The sequence below is a fragment of the Aureobasidium melanogenum genome, assembly GCF_000721775.1.
Source record: "Aureobasidium melanogenum CBS 110374 unplaced genomic scaffold scaffold_24, whole genome shotgun sequence".
In the NCBI taxonomy this organism is placed as follows: domain Eukaryota; kingdom Fungi; phylum Ascomycota; class Dothideomycetes; order Dothideales; family Saccotheciaceae; genus Aureobasidium; species Aureobasidium melanogenum.
The window spans coordinates 405088-425034 of NW_024470076.1; the positions used below are offsets into that span (position 1 = coordinate 405088).

At 50.9% G+C, this 19947-nt stretch overlaps 7 protein-coding genes across 7 annotated transcripts; 2 read left to right on the plus strand and 5 right to left on the minus strand.

Annotated features, from left to right (window-relative positions):
• Positions 1 to 51: 51 nt before the first annotated feature.
• M437DRAFT_35116 (peptidase A22B, signal peptide peptidase) lies at positions 52 to 1587 on the plus strand (the record flags this gene model as incomplete). Its single annotated transcript, XM_041019298.1, has 1 exon — positions 52 to 1587. A coding segment is annotated over one exon (1536 nt), but the record flags the coding sequence as incomplete, so codon positions are not given.
• Positions 1588 to 2395: 808 nt separating this feature from the next.
• On the minus strand, positions 2396 to 3387 carry M437DRAFT_56475 (uncharacterized protein; the record flags this gene model as incomplete). Its single annotated transcript, XM_041023057.1, has 4 exons — positions 2396 to 2551; positions 2607 to 2806; positions 3101 to 3233; positions 3295 to 3387. The coding sequence occupies 4 exons, from the start codon at positions 3385 to 3387 to the stop codon at positions 2396 to 2398; spliced, it is 582 nt and encodes a 193-aa protein (XP_040876707.1).
• A 402-nt stretch (positions 3388 to 3789) lies between these two features.
• M437DRAFT_87578 (MFS multidrug transporter-like protein) lies at positions 3790 to 5957 on the minus strand (the record flags this gene model as incomplete). The annotated part of the gene is made up of 9 exons (XM_041028662.1): positions 3790 to 3821; positions 3875 to 4273; positions 4327 to 4574; positions 4625 to 4648; positions 4709 to 4940; positions 4991 to 5131; positions 5184 to 5616; positions 5661 to 5764; positions 5813 to 5957. 9 exons carry the CDS (start codon positions 5955 to 5957, stop codon positions 3790 to 3792), a joined length of 1758 nt encoding a protein of 585 aa, XP_040876708.1.
• A 1262-nt stretch (positions 5958 to 7219) lies between these two features.
• Positions 7220 to 8288, plus strand: M437DRAFT_56679 (DJ-1 protein; the record flags this gene model as incomplete). The annotated part of the gene is made up of 3 exons (XM_041023094.1): positions 7220 to 7299; positions 7350 to 7421; positions 7811 to 8288. 3 exons carry the CDS (start codon positions 7220 to 7222, stop codon positions 8286 to 8288), a joined length of 630 nt encoding a protein of 209 aa, XP_040876709.1.
• A 497-nt stretch (positions 8289 to 8785) lies between these two features.
• On the minus strand, positions 8786 to 9413 carry M437DRAFT_29815 (Rpl24ap; the record flags this gene model as incomplete). The annotated part of the gene is made up of 3 exons (XM_041019168.1): positions 8786 to 8935; positions 9110 to 9253; positions 9363 to 9413. Coding segments are annotated over 3 exons (345 nt in total), but the record flags the coding sequence as incomplete, so codon positions are not given.
• A 365-nt stretch (positions 9414 to 9778) lies between these two features.
• M437DRAFT_69004 (uncharacterized protein) lies at positions 9779 to 12281 on the minus strand (the record flags this gene model as incomplete). The annotated part of the gene is made up of 4 exons (XM_041025206.1): positions 9779 to 11507; positions 11557 to 11620; positions 11672 to 11817; positions 11869 to 12281. 4 exons carry the CDS (start codon positions 12279 to 12281, stop codon positions 9779 to 9781), a joined length of 2352 nt encoding a protein of 783 aa, XP_040876711.1.
• A 1032-nt stretch (positions 12282 to 13313) lies between these two features.
• On the minus strand, positions 13314 to 19289 carry M437DRAFT_87582 (uncharacterized protein; the record flags this gene model as incomplete). Its single annotated transcript, XM_041028663.1, has 2 exons — positions 13314 to 19209; positions 19264 to 19289. 2 exons carry the CDS (start codon positions 19287 to 19289, stop codon positions 13314 to 13316), a joined length of 5922 nt encoding a protein of 1973 aa, XP_040876712.1.
• Between the last annotated feature and the right edge of the window lie 658 nt (positions 19290 to 19947).

The window sequence follows — 19947 nt, forward strand, 5'->3', positions numbered from 1 at the left end:
CTAGCTGAGAAAAACAACATCGTCATGGCTACCGACGGTAGCGACAGCGGCCCTGGACCGATCAGCGAAATACTAGGCATGTTGGCCTATGCATTCGCTCAAGTACAACCGTTGCTTCCCTTGTATACTCACCTCGTTCTCTCGGCACTGTTTCCTATCATCACAGGTGCTTATTCTTCACTTTCACGACCTTCATCAGCAGCAAAGCCTGTTAAGGACTCAAAGGCCCAGCAGAGAGCTGATGAGCAAGACGACCCAGATGAAGATGAGGATAGCATTCAGAAGATGGAGGGATTGAGTCCCAGTGATGCCGTCATATTTCCTCTTCTCGCAGGATGTACTTTGGGTGGCCTTTACTTGCTCATCAAGTACATGGGTGCTTCGTTACTGAACAAGGTTTTACGCTGGTACTTTTCGGCAATGGCCATATTCAGTGTTGCTAAACTCATCAACGATGGTCTTGGTGTAGCTGAGTCTTTCTGTTTCCCACACTACTACACCGAAGGAGGCGTCTTGTGGAAAGTCAGCCAACCCGAAAAGAAGGCGATTCACTCAGCCATTTGCACGAGACCGTCTCCTCTACCAGGAGTCTTGGGTCGCATCATTCTTCCTCAACGCATCCTTGACATCTTTTGGATCATGCGCGGTCTTCTTAGACGCAAGTACCGTTTGCGATTCCAACTGTCCAGCTTGATCAAATTCAAGGTCACTCTTACGCTTCGCACAATCCTTTCGACCGCGGCCGCACTCGCAACCATCTTTTGCTCTAACTTTGTGATGGACACATGGTGGCTTACCAACCTGCAAGGATTTGCTTTTTCGTACAGTGCGCTACAGCTCATGTCCCCTACCACATTTGGAACCGGCTCCCTTATTCTGAGCGCCTTGTTCTTCTACGACATCTACTTTGTCTTCTACACCCCTCTGATGGTTACTGTGGCCACCAAACTCGATGTGCCTATCAAGCTGCTGTTCCCAAGACCCCTTGAAGATGGACAGGTCGCTGCGGACAGGAAGCTGGCTATGCTCGGTCTGGGAGACATCGTGATTCCTGGAATGATGGTCGGACTCGCTCTGAGATTCGATCTCCATCTGTTCTACCTAAAGAGACAGTCAAAGCGTGTCAAGTCTACTCAAATCTATGCCGACAAGAAACAGGACAACAGTGCAAGTAAGGTCGATGAAGAAGTTCAGAAAGAACCCTACCGTCCAGTCACTGGCCACTGGGGCAACAAGTTCTGGACCACCTCCTGGATCGGCCGCTCTTTGCTACCCAAGTACGAACCCAAGAAACCCACTCGCAATCCTATCCCTACATTCTCAAAGCCATATTTCTATGCTTCAATTGTTGGCTACATTCTTGGAATGTGCGTCACGCTGGGTATCATGCAGGTCTTCAACCATGCTCAACCTGCCCTTCTCTACTTGGTCCCTGGTGTTCTAGGAAGTTTGTGGTTGACCGCCCTAGTCAGAGGGGAAATCAAGCAAATGTGGAACTTTACCGAAGCCAGCGACGAAGACGAAGAAGAGGACAAAGACGAACAGAAAGAAAAGGCCAAGAAGGATGCAGAGAAAAAGGACGAAGACAAGAAGCAACCCACTTCCTGGTGGGGCAAGAGTTTCTTCTCGGCCGAGAAGTCAGAACGCAATGCAAAGAGACTTGAGAAGCAGATTGCAAAGAGTGTTGGTGGCGAAGACAAGAGCGACAGCGAAGACAAGAGCAGCGATAAGAAAGGGAAGGACACGGACAAGGGTTTCTTTCATTTCTCATTCACGCCTGCGGGTCCCAAGAACACATCATTAGCTAGCGACGCCAAGAAACGTTCATCAGACGAGGAGACGGACAGCGCTACTCTGATTAGCGGTTCTCAGACGGCCGAGGCGAATGGACAAGGTCCTGAGTGGAGAGGCGCAGGTCAACAAGAGATCAACGAGGAACGAGCTGGCAAGAGAAGACGCATCTGACGGGTTTACTGCAGGAGTCTGGGAGAATGCTCATCAAACGTAGATTCGATTAACAAACGAATACCACGAGCAGCAGTTGTTGAACAAGAATCTTGCCCTGATAGCTCAATTGCGAGAACCATTGATCTCAAATGTGAAGGCACGAGAAATCAGCTTACTGGATGTGGTTAGATCTCGCTCGCTTGCTCCTTCCTTCTCGCAGTTACGAGATCTCATGCCACTTATCGTTTTTATGATCATCGATCTTCTCCAGACTTGTAACGACATTGAGTGAAAGACATGGTAGATGATGCGATGCAAGACGTATAGGAGGATGATAAGAAGATTCTATTCGAGCATGATATCGTAGGTATCGTATACATCATAGCGTAACTTGTGCATCAGCGAGGTCGCAACCACATGCATGCAGCTCGTGCAAGCATCAGACCAGTTACTTGTCATTAGCCATCAGACTCAAGAAGACACCCCAACCGACACCGATGATACCGCCGAAGACTGTACGGTGTTCGAGAGGCACAAGTGTGAAGCTGATGATGGACACAAGGGGCCAGAGCTTCTGGCCGGCGAACAGAAGGGGAAAGAAGTCCTGCACGACTGTCAGTGGGATACGTTCGCACACGGTCGAAACGGACAGCATATACCTTCTGCAGTGCTGACAGAGCGGTCTCGACAGACTGGCCCTTCAGGAAAGCGATTCCCACAATGAATAAAGCATTGTTGACCGCGGCACCAAGAGTCTGATCGAGAGCGAATTTAATGGCGGTGTTCTTGATGCTTAGGGCCTTAGGTCTCGAGGAAGCAGGAGGCTGGGCAAAAGCGGGATCAATCTTCTTCTCGACAGCTTGGCCATCATGAGTGCTAAAGGTCTGGGAGCGAGTAGGGGGCTTGGCCATAGGAGACTGGTTGATGCCGGCGCGGGCCTCGAGCTCCTTCGCCTTTGCCTTGACTGTGTCGACGCCCTCGCTAGCACGGCGTCTGGCGTTCTTGACAGCGTCACTTTCTGCTAGAGCAGTGGTGGCTGCCGAAGCTTTTTGTAGGACCGGGCTTGCCGTCTCTTCAATGCGTTGCAGGGTGGGAGCGGCGGCGTCGAGGGCGGCCTTGAGTTGAGGCTGCTGAGCGATGCTGGCGACGGTACCAGCATCATCGGGCGAAGTGTAGCCGGGGAAGGTGGATTCCAACCAGGATTGCCAGAGGTAATTAGGCGGGCATGAGAGGAGCGAGAATGTTACGAAGGTGACCAACGGGTTTGTGTCGAGGGTGTAGCCATGCTGCGGAAAACGTCAGTCTGGTCCGGCAGGATGACAGGGGGGCATAATCTTATGCACTTACGCCTGCGCGGTGACATGAGATGAGCTGAGCGAGGGTGTTTGAGATGGCGCTCAGAATTGCTGCTTGAATGGTTGCTTTCACGATTGGCTCCATTTTGACGCGCTTTTTGAGGATGACGAAATGCGGTTAAATGCTGGCGTGTCTTTTACTTAGGCAAAGTACTGCAATATGTAACACAGGCCGAGGTGATAGATAGTGTGATGTGATAGTCGACGCGGCAAAGTCCAAGTATCTGGAGCTCGCTTTTGGCGAAGACGAAGAATGTTCTACGGTGCAAAGGAAGGTGCTCCCTTCGTCATTGAAACTGTCTTTGCGTGGGTGAAGCTGTTCAACCACCAACCACCTGCCACCAAGATTTATTCCAACAACTTTTATTACCACAAACACCGGACACCACTTGATACAAATATCTTGCATTAGGTTCCCTACCGACACATATACGCCCTACCCCTAACCAATCCTCTGTCAACGCTCAAAACGTACTTGACAACCCGCTCAGTGGATAACAACTGCGACATGATCGTCCACTTGACAAGAGTTAGCTGAGGGTCACTCCGCCGAAACCTGAATCAGTACTTACTATACTTGTTGATGTCTCCCAAGAAGCAAGCTGCGATGATGGACACAGCTCCAAAGGCAATCGACACGTAGTACACGTACTTGTATGCCTCCGCATATGCCACTCTTCCAGCAATCACGACCATCTCGTATGCTCCGGGCACCCCCTTGATTCCTGGAAGTGTTTGCAATTCCGGCAACAGACTCGCACCTGTGAGTTCGATCGCCGCCTTGATGATGGCCGGGCTTGTAATGTTCAACTTGTAGATCATCGTCCCACCGATGTAGTGCGTGGCCGCAGGCACAAACTTGTTGATAAAAACATTATAATAAACGCAATATCCGATTGATCCACCAATCACGCGAATTGCCAGAGTCAATGCTGCTACAGTAGCGATGAGGTCGTCTGGGCAGATGATTGCTTGAAGAAGATCAGAATACGTCAAAGCGAGACCCCTCCGTATCCAGACTTACTGGTGATGATTGAGGCAGGCACAACAATGCCGCCAATACCGAGACCCGCGACAACAAGAATTCCCCAGAGCTGATTCAAGTTGTCCACACGAGCGATCGAAAGGGCTCCACAACCAGCGGTCATGAGGACCGAAGAAATGATCATCATCACCTTGTTGTGGCCACGGAACACTGAGAGGAGCCAGAGTACAACGCAAGCGCCTGCCAGGATGGAGAAACCGACCGGGAGTCCACGAATGCCTACACCACTGTGGAGAGTCAGTATCAACTGTACACGCTTCGAAATTTCATCCCTTACACAGGATCGTGTCCATAGACGTTGCTGTCAAGAAGTCAGCATTGATTCTACACGCTTCTCATGCCATATGGGGGTCATTCGTACAAACATGCTGTTGGCCAGAACATAAGTATACTGAAGAAATTGGCGCCTGAGATGAACGTTATGATCAATGTAAGAGCCAGAATTCGCGGTTCTTGTCGGAGACGCTTAGGGAACATTGGATACTTGGCACAGTAAGCTTCCCAGAAGCAGAAGGCGACGAGAAGAACAACTCCGAGGATTAGAGGAACCAGGACATGAGCACTGCCCCATGGATACTGGTATCCTCCCCACTCTTTGGCACATTAGCTTGGTTTGGCGAACATCCGCAGTTTGGGAACTTACGCATGCCAGCCATAAACAATATCATACCACTGACGCTAAGAAGCCCTCCAACGTAGTCGACTTGCTTAAGGACTTCTGCCTTTGAGAGTCCTCGAGAGTTGACTCGGGGTGGCGGAAAGTAGAATACGGCGGTCAGAACGACTATCGGACGGTCAGTTGAAGTTCTGCACAGCGGAGTTCGAATATGTCTTACGGCCAATGAATGCCCAGATGGCACAGAGAGCGCCAACCCATCGCCACGAGGAATTGGCTGCTATCAGCTGTGCCCAGAGCACACTAGGACAAAAGGGTAGGATGGTGAAAATGAGTACCGCCACATACTTGCCCCTCTTCGCGGTAGGAGCAAGTTCACTCGTGGCAGCAAGAGCTGTGAGCTCGTTGATACCAGCACCTACTCCTGCGAAGACCATGCCACCGACGAAAACGTTCATAGTGTGAGCAGTAGAGCAGATGATCATCCCCACTACTATGCAAGCTGCACCGACGATTGCGACGTATCTTCGACCAAAGATGTCGCTAAGCGAGCCGACGAAGGGACAGATTGCAGCCAGGGACAAAAGATTTGCTAGGACGAACCAGATCCAACGATCGGCGCCTCCAACATCCCCATAAATGTAGGGCGGGATCTGAAAGTCAGCACAGCACTATGCATGGGTGTCAATTGACTTACTCCTCCGAAAAGATAGACAGGAATCTGAGAGCCAGTCCAGAGGAATGCCATGGCAACAAGACTCATCATACGGTTGAACGACATAGGAGGCTCAGTATAATGGTCTATAAGAATCAGCCTTGGTCGTGTTCACCAGGACGAAGGACACATACCCTGATCATCGTTGTCGATACGAAGGCCATCCTTCTCAGGGTGGCCAGCATGACCGTGCTCGGAATCTCTTGTGTGAACGCGCTCGATGTGCTGGGTGGCTTCTTTGTCTCCAGAAGGAGATTCAAGGTCGGTGTTACCAGCCATGATACTAAGACAGAACCTAGAAAGAATGTGGAGGTTTAGAAATTCGGGTTTTGGTGCTCGAGAAGAAGAGTGATTTGGAGGAGCATGTACTTTCTTATATCTGAAGCAGACCGCTGGTCTGGCTCTGCAGTTACTACGATGGCACGGCACGAGATCAAGAACGACAAGGAAACACAGGCGAGCAATGCGGGGATGTAGGTCCTGATTGGTAGATCAGTAGCGATATTGTCAATGGTGGCTAGGGCGAAACCGTTGCTCGCAGTTCTTGGAGATGTGAGCCGAGGCTTGACAGTTACAAGCAAAGCGTATCGTGTGATGGTAGAAGCTTATTAGGTAGAAGACTTGGTAGATCAAGCGCCACCCAATGTCTTCCAGAGCTCTGAGCAGCTGATACCTGATCGCATATCAAGACAGGCCCAGAACATACGAGCCGTAATGATCAATTGCTGCATTTCTTCTCAAGAACCTGTCGACATCCGACGATCATCAAGTCTGAGGGACCACACGTGCTGTCTAGCTTGAGCAGAAAAGAGGTCAAGGCCAATTGGGAGTGGGAGGAAGTGTTTGGGCAAGAAGCGGGGCGGTATGTGGGGTCCCCGCGAAGGATTCTGTGGGGGAACAGGGCTTGTGCTCTGGCTCTAAGTTCAAGACATGCCTCGACGTTATAGACCTTCCTTGAAGACTGCATGCACTGAAATGAATTTAAAAGCAGCCGCCTGCCAAGAGCACGTTTGAGTTCTTGTAAGTGTACATCTGAGCCGTTAGAGTATTCAATGCATCAACGTAAGTGATTGGTCAACTACCTAATCCTGTACAGCATTGAGTGTGGTAGCGGACGATTCAAATCCATCGAAGCAAGCCCGCGATTATGACTGCTTTACAAGAACGAAAAACTAGATTGCGCACGGTTCGCAGTGATTTTTAGCAAGAGCAAACTTTAGAGAGGTGCCTCGGTCAGTTCATAAGACATGCAGTAGCGATGGACGATGTACGCGGGACGGAGGCTGAGGGCGGCGAAGCTAATGGCTCCAGACATTTCGAGTCTTTGTAGACGCCCTCTAATCGATTCATTGAACCATCGACGAATCTCCATGCCAATCAACGTGTTTCAGCTAGAATAGGTGGCCAGGTTTCGATGACTTACTGACGGGCTTGGCAAAAACTAGCAACTGACGTCGGATTCAGCTTTCGAAGAACCACCTCACTTCACACGTCACCGTCTTCTCAAGCCTCAATCAGACTTATACAATTCGTATTACACAATGAGCGAGACCAAGCAGCTATCAGCACTTGTGCTTGTCGCAGATGGTTCTGAGGAGATTGAGACGGTCACTCCGCTTGAGTAAGTCGAGATGGAAGCTAAGTATAGTGCCTCGGCTGACTTGAACGAAGTGTTCTAGTGCGAGCCGGATTCACAACAGTCAAATCTGTGGGTGTTAACCTTAAGAATCCTCTTTATGCTCAGTAAGTGAAGTTGCCGTTGTCACTCCGTCGATCTGCCATCTGGTCTGGTTCGTGTACATCTGGATAGACAAAGGCAAAAGGCTCTTGCGAAGGTCAGACGATGCTCAAGCATCTCGTCCAACGAACATGGCTGTCAACGCAGGGCTGCTAAGATCGCAAGAGGGATACCGATCCATGAGCAGATTGTCTCACATCGACAAGATCTCTGCACCTGACGACAAGTATCGATAACTCGGCCATTGCGATACAGCAAGTCCAGTCAAATCTTTCTTGGAGACCTTGAGCCACCGCACTCTTAATCTTTTGGATCACTAATCGTATTACACAAATTCAACTACTTCGTTACCAGATCGACATTCTAAGCTTCGACCATCTAACATGTGTCACAGATGCTCTCGTGGGATCAAGATTATCCCTGACATTCCTTCACCTCATGAGATACCCGATCGTCTAGTCGATGCAGCAGACATCCTGATCCTACCAGGAGGTGCACCAGGAGCGAAGACCTTCTGTCAGAGCGATGATGTCTTACGCCTGGTACGCGAGTTCCGTAACGAAGGAAAATGGGTTGCGGCAATTTGTGCTGGAACTACAGCACTTGTCGAGAGCGTCAAGTCACCCCATGCTCAAGGCGAAGCTGCAAAGAAGTGCAAGGTCACGTCGCACCCATCAGTGAAGCAGGAGATTATGGACGCTGGCTGGTCTTATGCAGACGACAACGAGAGGATTGTAGTCGACGGCAAGGTCATCACAAGCCGCGGTCCAGGTACGGCATTGCTCTTCTCGCTTACTATTGTTGAGAAGTTGGCTGGAAAGGCGAAGAGAGATGAGGTTCAAGGCCCAATGATCTGCGCTGAGACTCTGTGAGCAAGACAAGAGGAATAGAGTAGGGTCAGTAACACGAATGTGGGAGTCGTAGAACAGTACAAGTCCAAGAAGACTACATTTTTGTCAGAGGCCAATACAGTGGTGGCTAGAGCATGAACCATAGAATGAACAGAAACATGGAGTCATTTAATTTTCGAAATGCATTTCAGAGGCCTATCATGAACGCATTGTGGGTGCGCCTCCAGACGTGTGCGGGGGGCGGCTTTTTGATAATTTCCCTTTGGCATGAGAAGTGCGAAAATAGTCGGTATCAGTAACGAAGATTCATTTTCCCATGCCGTGCCTCAGCCTGCGCCTAAACGACAATCAAACCACATCAACCGCGAGAATCCAGCTGCTTAGCGGGACTTGGCGGCGACCTTGACGGGTGCACCCTTGGCGCCCTGCTTGCTGGCAATCTTGCCGGCCTGGCCCTTGGCGGCAGAGGCGGCGTTCTTTGCCTTGTTGGCCTTCTTTGCGGACTCGGACTCGGACTTCTTGGCCTTGCCCTCCTTGATGGCGGCGGCACGGGCGGCAGCGCGGGCCTCGGGGCGCTGCGAACGGCGCTCCTTGATCACGTCGAGCGAGGCACCAACGATGGCACGCTGGCTCTTGACGGTGCGGCGAGTGCGCTTCTTGGCGACCTCCTGTATAACGAAAGTCCATCAGTCACTGTTCACAATGTTGTTCTTTTTCCGTTTGCGCAATCCGAGCAGCAGCAGCGGCGGCGGCGGTCGTCTAGTCGAGTTCATGGCGATCGGTAGGGTGCGCGCAGGCTTGCTGGTTGGCGAGATGGGCGACGGGGCGGATGGGCGACTGACCTCTGAGATACCCTTCTTGTGCTGTCTGCGGTAAAGGACGGTCCAGGAGATCTTGCGGGGGTTCTTGCGCTGGAGGAAGAGCGACTCGGACTTGCCGTTCTGGAAACGGAAGATCTTGCTGTCACCACGGACGTAGAGCTTGCCCTGTTGCACGTAACCCAATCAGCCTTGTGTTCTTGTCCAAGCTCTTGTTTCTTCCTCTTCATCATGGTCGTCGTCGCGGTCGGTGGTGGGGAGGGGCAGCGATTCGCACCTTGCCAGGGTAGATCTTCTGACCGGAGAAACTGTCCTCGTAGACTCTCATTTTGGCGGTTTATCGTTGGGTGTGGTGGTCGGTCGTCGTCGTCTCTCGTTCGATTCGCGATGTTCAAAGCTGTGTTTGAAAATGGCGAGTGCGTTTTGGACTAGCCGAGGATTTTCCACAGTCTTGGCGCTCTGCGCCTTCCGCTTCCGCTCGAACTTCGTCCTTGCACCACCACGCCTTGAACAAGAATATTATCGAATGCACGACTCATCGCTCCTTCCTTTGGTATCTGCTTGTCGAAAAATCACCGAGCTTTTCGAAAGTATCTCACGAGGTGCACGCGATCTATCAATGGACCCGAAGCTTGCATACATATATTCACTAATAATCATATCTCATCTTATCGTCACTGCGTTCAAGCCTCTTCACTTTCCTCTCGTGTTAAGATACACATCGAGCGCGCTCGACATGTTGCTGCCAGAGCTGACTCTGCTGCGTACACTCCCTCGTGCGACCAATCTCTCGCTTGTCGCCGCTTCTTGACATCCGACTCCTGGTGCGTGTGATGCCTGGCAAGGGCAACCGTTGAGCATGCCTCCCGTCTTGAGCACTGCTGAAAGCGCCGCTTCCAACAGCTTGTTTCTACGCTCGAGTGCCTCCATCCTTGCCTCGACTGTGACAGGACTACTTTCGCCTGGCTGCAACCTGAATCTGGCCGTCTTTGCACTTGACGGTGGTGATGGGAACACCATACTGTGTCCACTATCATCCAGTGGCGGTGCAGGTAAGTCTTTGGTTGAGCTGGTCCTCGCTAGCCCTGCATCTATCGCGTCTTCAGATTGTAGAATGCTACTGCTTTTCGCACGTGGAGTTGGTGGCAATTCTTTCTTGGGCGGTGGTGACGGCAATTCAGGCGTGGTCGGCTGTTGACTCTTCTTCGAAGTACTACCTGCTCGTGAAGGCGTCGGAGCCACGCTCTTTGGCCCTCTACTACGCTTGCTTGTCTTGCATCGTGGCACCGGACTGTTTCTACCTCTTGCGCTCGGGGCCATGCGTACATTGCTGATCCTGGGCGAGGGCGAGGCAGTGGTAGCGATGATTCGATAATTCTCCGAAAAATTGCCTATGCTCGCTGAGCGTTTGGTGGAAAGTGGGCTTGTACAATATCCATCTGGCTTCTGGTCGCGTTCGAGGGAGTGCTGCGAATGCGAACTGCTGCAGTCAAGCGGCCGAGGACCCTCAGGTCTGGCTCTACGGAGTCGGCGGCGTGATGTATTTTGCTGTGATGCTTTGACCATGGCGTCGATGAGTTCGAGAGGCTTTGAAGAACTGGCCTTGGACTGATTCGTGTTTGTGCAAAAGACATCACTGCTGGTTCCGCTGCTGCCCGGTCGAAGGAAGGAAGGTAGGTCATTGTCCCTTTGCTCCCGAGTAGCGTAAATCACGGCCGCTTCTTTTGTCACCCGAATCGCTTGTTCTTCGTTTACTGGTTTCTTGTCCTTCAGGTATGTATCGGGACTGCTTTCCGCAGTTGACCTGCCCAAAACCTCGCATAGAGATTCTGACGGTATCGACAACCGCAAAGGGCTGCGGGGAGGTGGAGGTCCAGGGCTACTTGAGACCGATCTTACACCTGGCCGAGAAGGTTGTGGCAAACAATGACCAGTCACATCACTAGATGTTCTTTGGAGCACTGATACATTTCCACTCGACCGCTTGGGATTTGGTTGGACATGTGTTGCTGATTTGACCGGGTCGACGATAGGTGGGCTGACTTCATCCTCTGGTAACGTTGGCGGTGGTATGCTTGGTACTGGTCCAGGAGTTACAGGATGACTTCGGAGAGGTGCTGTTTTTCCGCGTATCACTCGAACGTGCCTGTCACCTCCTGACGCCATTGTGCGAGTCTTTGTGCCAAGAAACAAGGGACGCACTGGAACTGCTTTGCGGTCAAGGACGTGGACGGTTTCTTCGTGTGGTAATGTCTGGGAAATACGTTTGATTGGCCATCCTCTGAGTGCTTCTGGTCCTTCATGCACCTGGGAGGTGGTCTCAGATGCAGATGCCTCAAAGCCCAGAACCCAATCTTGTAGGCTGTCTGTACTGAGCTGATCTGTAACTAGAACAGAGACCCTAGACTCGGCTATCGCGGGACTATTGGCACGTCAGTCGAGTACCGAGGTGTTGTATATTGTCAACGCACCTCTTTGCTAGAGTGTCAACCTTCGTCTTCTGGTTGGCCGGTTCGATCTCATAATATTTTTTGCCTGCAACGTCGATAAGCCTAAGCCATGGCACTTCCTCAGCCCTTGACTTACCAGTTTTCGAGATCTTTGGGACCACAACATCTGGCAGTCTTTGCGCTGCTGGTAACAGAGACTTCTTGGACGTCTGAGAGGCATCATCTGTGGGTTGGGTCTGAAACTCGGGAACTTCTTTCTCCTCTGAAATCGCCTGATTCAGCCTGGAGACAATTAGTACCGGCATTTTTCAAGACGCATCTCGTTTCACAAACCTCATATGAGCTGCAGTCGTTGAATTAGAGGGGCGTCTACTGCTGTTTTTAAAGATGCGCATGGCAGATGAGATCCGTTTAGGCTTGGTTTGTTTCGGTGGAGGATCCTTGACGGGTCCGGTGGTCTTGAGAAAATAAGCCATCTGATAAGACGGATTCGATGGCGGCAGGACGAGAAGGTTGGTTTGGGTCATCATCTCGTCGACGAAGGGATTCCTGCTTTCTTCTCCAGGGCCAATCTCAGAAGAAGATGGACGAGTCTCTGCCTGAGACTTTACATCTGCTCGAGAGCTAGCATAGCTAACGCCATCCCCCATGCTGCTCCCCTCACTTGCAGATACATCAGGGTTCGCGGGTTTGGCTGAAGAAGATGGCAGCATGACAGGGACCGCCATACCGGTTGGACCAAACATTGATGAAGACTGATGTAAGTTGCCGACCTTTTGAAACTCGAATGCTCTGGGCGTGTGGTTGGCAAATGGAAGTACAGGTCTGCGTCGTGAGATGGCGGAAAGGTGCATCTAAGATGGAGAAGGCCGAGCTTGAAGAAGAGCTCTGACACTGCACAGAGTGGCCAGGCAGGTAACACAGATTGAAGGAAAAGCACAATATAACATGGGTTCAAAAAGCAAGAGGTCTCATGCAGTCGGTTGAGCCGGCAGAGGAAATAATAACATTCACGGTTAACACAAGTCGTCGTGCAAGGGAAGAGCACCAGGTCCTTACAGCAACGATGTGCGACAATCGATGCACATAGTCAGGGATCTTACCAAGAGACAGGTCAGTGGATGCAGCAACCCTAGCTACTGGGCGTTATGCGTCTCTGAGTTGGCGCGGCGCTTGTCATGCAAGAATTCGCTTTGGGGTTGGTCGTGGCAACAATTTCGGCGGCACCTTGAACCGACCATTCGAATATCGTACCGGGTGTTGCATTGTATGGAGCTATACGTACACGTCGTCCAAAGGCAATAGCCAGCCTGAACTCAGTGATCATTTGCACAGGAAAAACATGACCAATCATTTAGATCGACAGCGCTGTACAACAGAGACCGTTGTTGCCCTGACAGATGGCCGGCGCACTCGTGATGCTCATGATTCTCGGGTTTCACTGGCGTGCATGTTGCATGTAGGATGCCGCGACAATAGACGCAAGGACCGTAGGGACTGGCTCGGGAATATCCCATGGTATTACAAGAGGAGTAGGCCATTGAATGACAAGGCGCACGGCTTTCAGTGCCTCGAACAAAGGTCACGGTCAAGTGTCACACGTGGAAGCAAGGGTGGAGCCTGAGTGTGGAGCCAATACACAATCTGCTCACTTACCTTTCTCCAAGCCTTGTAAGTCGAATCTCATGTCATGCAAAAAGTACATATCGAAAAGAATAACGCCGTGCTAGCCTTGTCACGCCCCAAAAATGCTCCGTAATGTTGGCCCAATCAATCAATCAATCCTTCCTCGGCTTTCTGGTAGGCTGAGGCATAAAGGGGTCCGCAGGCTTCTTCCTCTTGCGAATGATCTGAGGTGTGGTCGTGGTTGGTAGTAGATATGTTTTTGGCTTGGCAGCCGGTCCCGATGCGACGGATGCTGGAGCAGAAACAGGTTCGTTGTTCACTGTTGGCGTGGAAGCGCCACTCCGGGCGGATTCTGCATCGACCATGTCCACATCTTCCTCACCCTTCTTCGTGCGCATACTGGCAAGCTTATCCTCCAACTTGACGCGCACGCCTTCCATTGCTTGAACATCGGCTTCTTTTTGAATCTTCTGACCATCGGCTTCCTTTTTGGAGTTGGTACTGTTACCTTGGACTTTGTTGGTAGTGATTCCAGTACTGCCATTCTGCTTGGCGCCTCCGCTGCCGTTCGAGGCAGACACCTTTGAGTGCTTGATCAGAGGAGTTTTCTTGGCGGGGAACTTTGAAGAGTGTGCTTTAAGCATCCCGTGAAGGTTGCCTGTAATGTAACAATTGCGATCCCGAGCATCATCCAGTAGCGTCTTCCAGACCTCACCCCTCATCAAACTGTCTGAATTACCAAGGATCCATAGACTTGACTTTGCGCGAGTGATACCAACGTTCAAGCGACGAACATCGGACAGGAATCCGACACTGCCTGTAGCGGATGCACGAACGCAAGAGAAGATGATGATCTCGCTCTCACGACCCTGGAACGCATCCGTGGTATTGAACTCGATGCTTTCCGTAATATCAAGACCGTAGCGACCTGAAAAGCGTTGCTTCAATTCCCTTAGTTGTGACTTGTAAGGCGTGATAATGCCAATCTTGTTCTTGAAATCATGATCACGGTAGTCACTGATGAGCCTCTCATAGAGAAGCATGGCGATTTCAATCTCCGCCAAGTTGATGAGAGAGTGTCCCTTAGGTGCGGCTTGGTGCTGACCTTGGACGTCAAAGAATCGATATGGCGCAAGTAAATCACTGGCGTGCCAAGGCTGTTTCCGAAGACCTGCCATATTATCTCCATCCAACAAACGTCCTTCGTAGAAGGCTGCACTAGGGAAGGCACTGATGTCGGGGTGCATACGATATTGAGTATCCAGCAGGTGCACCGCTTCCGGGTGATTGTTTTGCATTCGGACGAACAAACTCTGCTCATACTTGTTGGCAGAGGCAGCTTTCGAAAAGACCGTTGGAGGCAACTGCCTAGGGTCTCCAACAAGAATGCACTTGGCACATCCGTATTTCAAGGGAATCAAGGCACTCATCTCAACGCATTGGGCGGCTTCATCAACCACGACAGTCTCGAACTCGATGTTCAAACTCTGAAACATGTCGTGGCCACTACCACTCAGAGTAGCGCAAATGATGTGAGCATCATCCAAAATAGACTGTTGTACCCTCTTGCGGTTGAGTTCTGCCGCTCGACCAGCCGAGTTCTCGTTGTCTTTGGCGTTGTCGATCTGCGTCCCCAACTTGGTCTTGCGGTTTCGGAGAGCATTGAACTGATCTTGGAGTTGCGAGAGCTCTTTGCCCTTGACCTCCCCACTGTCCAGTTTTGCACGAGTCAACCGAACCTGTTCAGACACATTCTGATGCTCTTTCATGAGTTGTTGAGTTTGTTCCCTTGCCTGTTTATCGTTGTTGGTAGATCCCAAGCGTTTATTGACAAGCTCTTCCATCGTCACATCGACAACAGAACTGTTGACGGCATCGCTACGACCGACACGAACGACATTCACCTTTCGGTGGACTCCTTTGAGCGTCTTGATGCCTTCTTTGAATCTCATCACAAGTTCGTCTACGGCTGCGTTACTGGGCGCACACACTAAGAGCTTCTTTGACGCAGTCGTGTTCGTTGGGAAGGTACCACCACCCCTGGGAACCTCGATCTTGCTACCCAGTTGCTTGTCGGAAAGACTGTCACTAAGCAAGGCACCCACGATCGCGACGATCGTTTTGGTCTTGCCGGAACCCGGAGGGCCCTGAATGAGAGTGAAGGCATCATTTTGGACAGCAGACTGAACAGCCTTGGCTTGTGCTTTATTGAGTGTGTAGTTGTTGACGATGGGTGCCAACTGCTTGTCAGTATAGTCCAGTAAGGGCGAAGGTCTAGCTTTGGTGATCTCGTCACACAAGTCATAGTATTGCAGACCGAGCAAGGCACCGTATTCGCGTTCCAAAGGCGTGATCGACTGGACCTTGGTACCGTGTATGAGACTGCCAGGTACGAGATGAGACATCATGCTGTTGTTGCTTCCCGGCATCACACGATACGTGACTTCGATATGTTGCTTCTGACGGCGCGTGCGGTAAACCTGAGCAAAACAGTGATCTGCCTCAGCATCTGCAGTGGGATTGTTGGACATCGAGAACAGTATGATGTCACTCTCCGAGATCTGGATCTCCTTGTTCTCAGCATGAGTGACAGAACTGCTGATCTCAATGAAAGCGTCAACACTGGATCTGTTTACGACCTTGATCTCGTAAGGCTTGAAAGAACTCTCTTCCCTTGATTTGACAAAGCCTTGCCAAGCTTCGAGAATAAGGAGCGGACGGAACGTCTCCTGATAATCGGCAACATGGCGGAACGAGTTGGCAACTTTCTGGAACTGCCAATCTTTCGAATTTGGTGGGTAGTCGCCTTCGTAGAAAAAGTCCCAGCCCAAAATCGTCTTGTGTAGGGGTGCAAGGTCTGGAGCAAGTCGAGCTCGCATATCCTTGGCAGAACGGACACGTCTCTCAATTCTGACAGGTTGGTTACGCTGTTCGCGTTTTAAACCAATGGCGCCAGCAGCATCGCTCTTCGCGGTATTAGCTCGCTTCTTGGTTGGCTTAACACCGAAAAGTTCTGCGTCCAACTGATCGTCTTCATCATCGCTGCTCTCATCCGAGGAGACCATAACACCTTGACCTTTGGTCGAGTGGTCCTTCCCTTCCAGGCCGATGCCTTGTAAACCTGAGCCTCCCTCTCTCTTAGCAGCAGCAATAGCCGCAAGATCTCTCTTGCGTTTGGCTTCCTGTTCTTGCTGGCGTTTGAGCCTGAAGTTGTTGGGATCTTGCTGTGCAATTGGAGTTCTGGTCGGCAGAACAGACTTCTTAGCGAAGTCACCACGTGCTTTGAGCATCTCTGCGGTTGGCGAGGCGCTCGAGATAGCTTTCTTAAGAGCTGACTCGTTGGCGGCAGCTCTCCAAGTTTCCATATCCAAGGTTCTCTTAGGCTTACTTGCTGAAGATGTGTCTGTCGTGCCTGATCCAGACGTAATCCAGGACGCAAGAGAGCCTTGCCTCTGGGGCTTGGATATCTCGGCCGCACTCTGCTCTTCGATCTCGGATCCGACACCAATGTGAGTTTCTAGTGCCCGACGCAATTCGGCTTTTTGAGACATGCTGAGTCTGGTCTTGACGGTCCCATTAAGAACATCATCGACATAGATTGTAGAATCCTCGGGCAGTCGCAGGTCGACCGACTCAAGACGCTTCATGATCTCGCAAGTAATGCTCACGGCCTTGCTGATCAGATACTCGTCTCTAAGGCGCAGCCACTTTGTAACATGGCCAGATGCATCTCTGGGCATCTGGAGTAGTCCTTGTTCGACCTCTTGGGAAGTTTTGTTGTCGCCGGATGCAGAATTCGCGTCCCGCAATGCTCCTGCGATGACGCTGTATTGGTTGAAAGCGTAGTCTGCAAAATCCATAGCGTCTCGGCAGAATTCGATCATCATGTTCTTGTCATGCCCAGCAAGACTCCATTGCTCAGTATACCTGAACATGCACCCTATGACGCTCCACAAAGCTTGCCATGTGTTCTCAGTGGCCTGAACTTCCTCCATGTTGAGCTTGCGGGATCGTAGAATACCATCTTGAGTGCTGCAGAGGCAGTCAAGAACATCTCTGCCCAATTTGAGTACAGTCCTGCATGGCGAGAACATGTGGCTTCGAGCCACTCCGCGGAGAGTCGAGGCGATGGATCGGAGCGTCACCACAAAGAAGTTCTCCATCAGGTATTTTACGGCTTCTCTACGAGAGTCCTGAGAGCCCATGCTCTTGATGACTGTTGCCGCAGATTGCTGGATCTCAGCATGGCCAGAGAACACCGCATAGAAGAGACTTTGAGACGCACCGGGGCTGATCATCAAGCTTTGAAGTTCTTTGGGATCGAAGTCCTGTAATCTCTCAAAGAGCTCAGTAATGTAAGTCGAGGCGCGCTCAAAGCCATTGTTCCAGCTCTCGGCATGCTTTGGAGCGTTGGCAGACTCTTTAGGAGCAAGCGGTTCTAAAAGTATAAGACGGCTTGTGCCAATCAATATGGCCGATGCAAGGGATATATCGCCGGGTTTGATGCTTCTCACTGCTGCTTTCCAAATGGCTAGTGATGAGACATTGAGATCGAACCCGAGAGATTTTTGTTGCAATATTGCATCACGTATGGATGCCAGAGAATGGCAGTCGAGCGATAGAGCATTTCGAACAACGTCGAGCCCAAGCTCTGTTTCGCGCGAGTGTGCTGGAGAGTCCTTGAAACTGTGCAGGTTCTCCAGGATCGTCATAACATGCACACGAACAAGCTCAAGTAAGTCTGCCACAGTAGCACTGCCTGCACTGGTCTGATTCATGATCTCCATTGTAGTGTTCATAACCTGTAACCCTTTACGCCAACAGACTGTCTGCGCATAACGCGAGTACTTTTCTGATTGTAGTCTCGACATGAGTTGCTGCAGTACGGCACGGCATGCAGGAGCCAGGTTCGCAGGCTTGATGGACTGTACAAAAGGATCAATCCATTCCAGAAGGGTCTCGAGCTGTAACGGCTTGTCTTCTTCGGTGGTCATCATGGGGCTTTCAATGGAAGGGCTGTTGAGAATCTGTTCTACAACAGCCTGTGGAGGGACAGCAGCTAGAGCCTCCCAGACGTCTCCTGGTGACTTCTTCAGGAGAGAAGTGAAACTGCTGACAATGTTTCCGTAGCCATCGAACAGAAGTTGGAAATGATCGAGGGCCAGCTTGTAGATGTCCATGTCTAGGGCCCGAAGGTGATGTGTGATGAGTGTTTTGTCGAGCTTCTCGATAATGACCTTGGCGCCTTCCCAAAAGATGGGCAAGAATTCGCGGTCGATATTGACGGGGACGACTCGGCCCATAGCAGCGTTCAAAGCATCGCGGACTGTCCAGTCGAACTCAATTCCAGTGATCGGTCGCTTGAACTTGGTCCAGCCTCTGAGCGCCCAGGCAGATCTTTCCTTGTTTTGGCTGAACAGAAAAGATGTCAGGGCTGGTGTGTATTCAGGCAAGGTGATCTTTTTTCTTGTCTGGACGAGGCGGAAGGGCTTGTCGAAGTGTTGTTGAAGTAGAGACTCGTCCTTCAGGAAGGCCGTGCAATGCATCGACTCGAAAAGAGCGTACATCTCTTCCTGAGGCAGACTGGCAATGGAGCGTTCCTGGGGAGCAAGATCGAGAAGGGTGTGGGTAGCGCTATCGAGGCCGGCAGCAATACGCTCAGTATTCATCTGATCGAACACTTGCATGAAAGAAGCCACGACATTCGCGTCATACTGCGCTTCGAGGTCATGCTTCAACTCCTGTCGTCCACGATGGTACTCGCGTACACAAACAGTGCAGCGTTGAAGCTGAAGTTTGAGCAAGCTCTTGAGAGTAGCGCCCAGCTGTACCGCCGTCTCTCCATCGAAAGCAAGGATCTGGCAAGCCTGCAAGACTTTCTTCTTCAACTGCCGCGCCTCTTCAACCTTTATATGTCTGGCCTTCTTTTGTGTCTCTGTTTCCTGGGGTACTGGGTTGAGATTGTCTTCGTCGAAGTACACGGAGGCATCATCATCGGATGTGCGCGGGCAGAACCAGTGCTGACTACTGGGGAGGGCTTTGAGATCTCTGAACAATCAGGTCAGCATACGACCACAGCGCAGGGCAATGTATTTATCTTACTCTATCTCTGCCACGACGTCGGCCATTGCGAAGTTTACGAGACGTCGGTCAGAATACGCATCTGTGTTGGTAAATCTTTGGGGCGAAGACTGGTCAAGATCTCATGACCGCGTGATAGGATGTCGTGGTCTTGGTTGCGCCTTTCTTTTTGCAGATGCAAGTGGTAATGGGCAATGGTAAAGTGTTGGTGATGTCAATAGTGGCAGGATCAGAAGGTACAATAGTGACAGTGGTGGCACTGTAAAGTGACTTATTGAAAGATGAGGTGCTAAAATGTGTGTAGTCGAAAGTTGTAGCTAGATCAACATTCACTTTGGTTGCATAAGGGTCCTTGCTGCCGCGACGATGATGGAAGAAGAAACACGACGATCGCACGTCTAACGCGCTCTTCGTGTTTTGTACTAATAATGTGTCCACTTTGAGCAGAACTGCATAACACAAAGTCGGTCCACTGGTGACTTGACTCGTTCACTTTCTTTGACTATTGAGCAAAAGTTGACCGATCAACTCGATACAAAAAGCGTTGTCTGGTGGTCGCATGAAAGCTTCTCGCCATTCTGGTAGATTTGAGTCTGGCAGGTTTGACCGATTGAAGATACGCAGAGCATCCTCACTGGCAGCTGCTTTCCAGCCTTAGGACCTTGTGCATCACCACATTAATCTATCAAAGAAGCTCAGGATTGG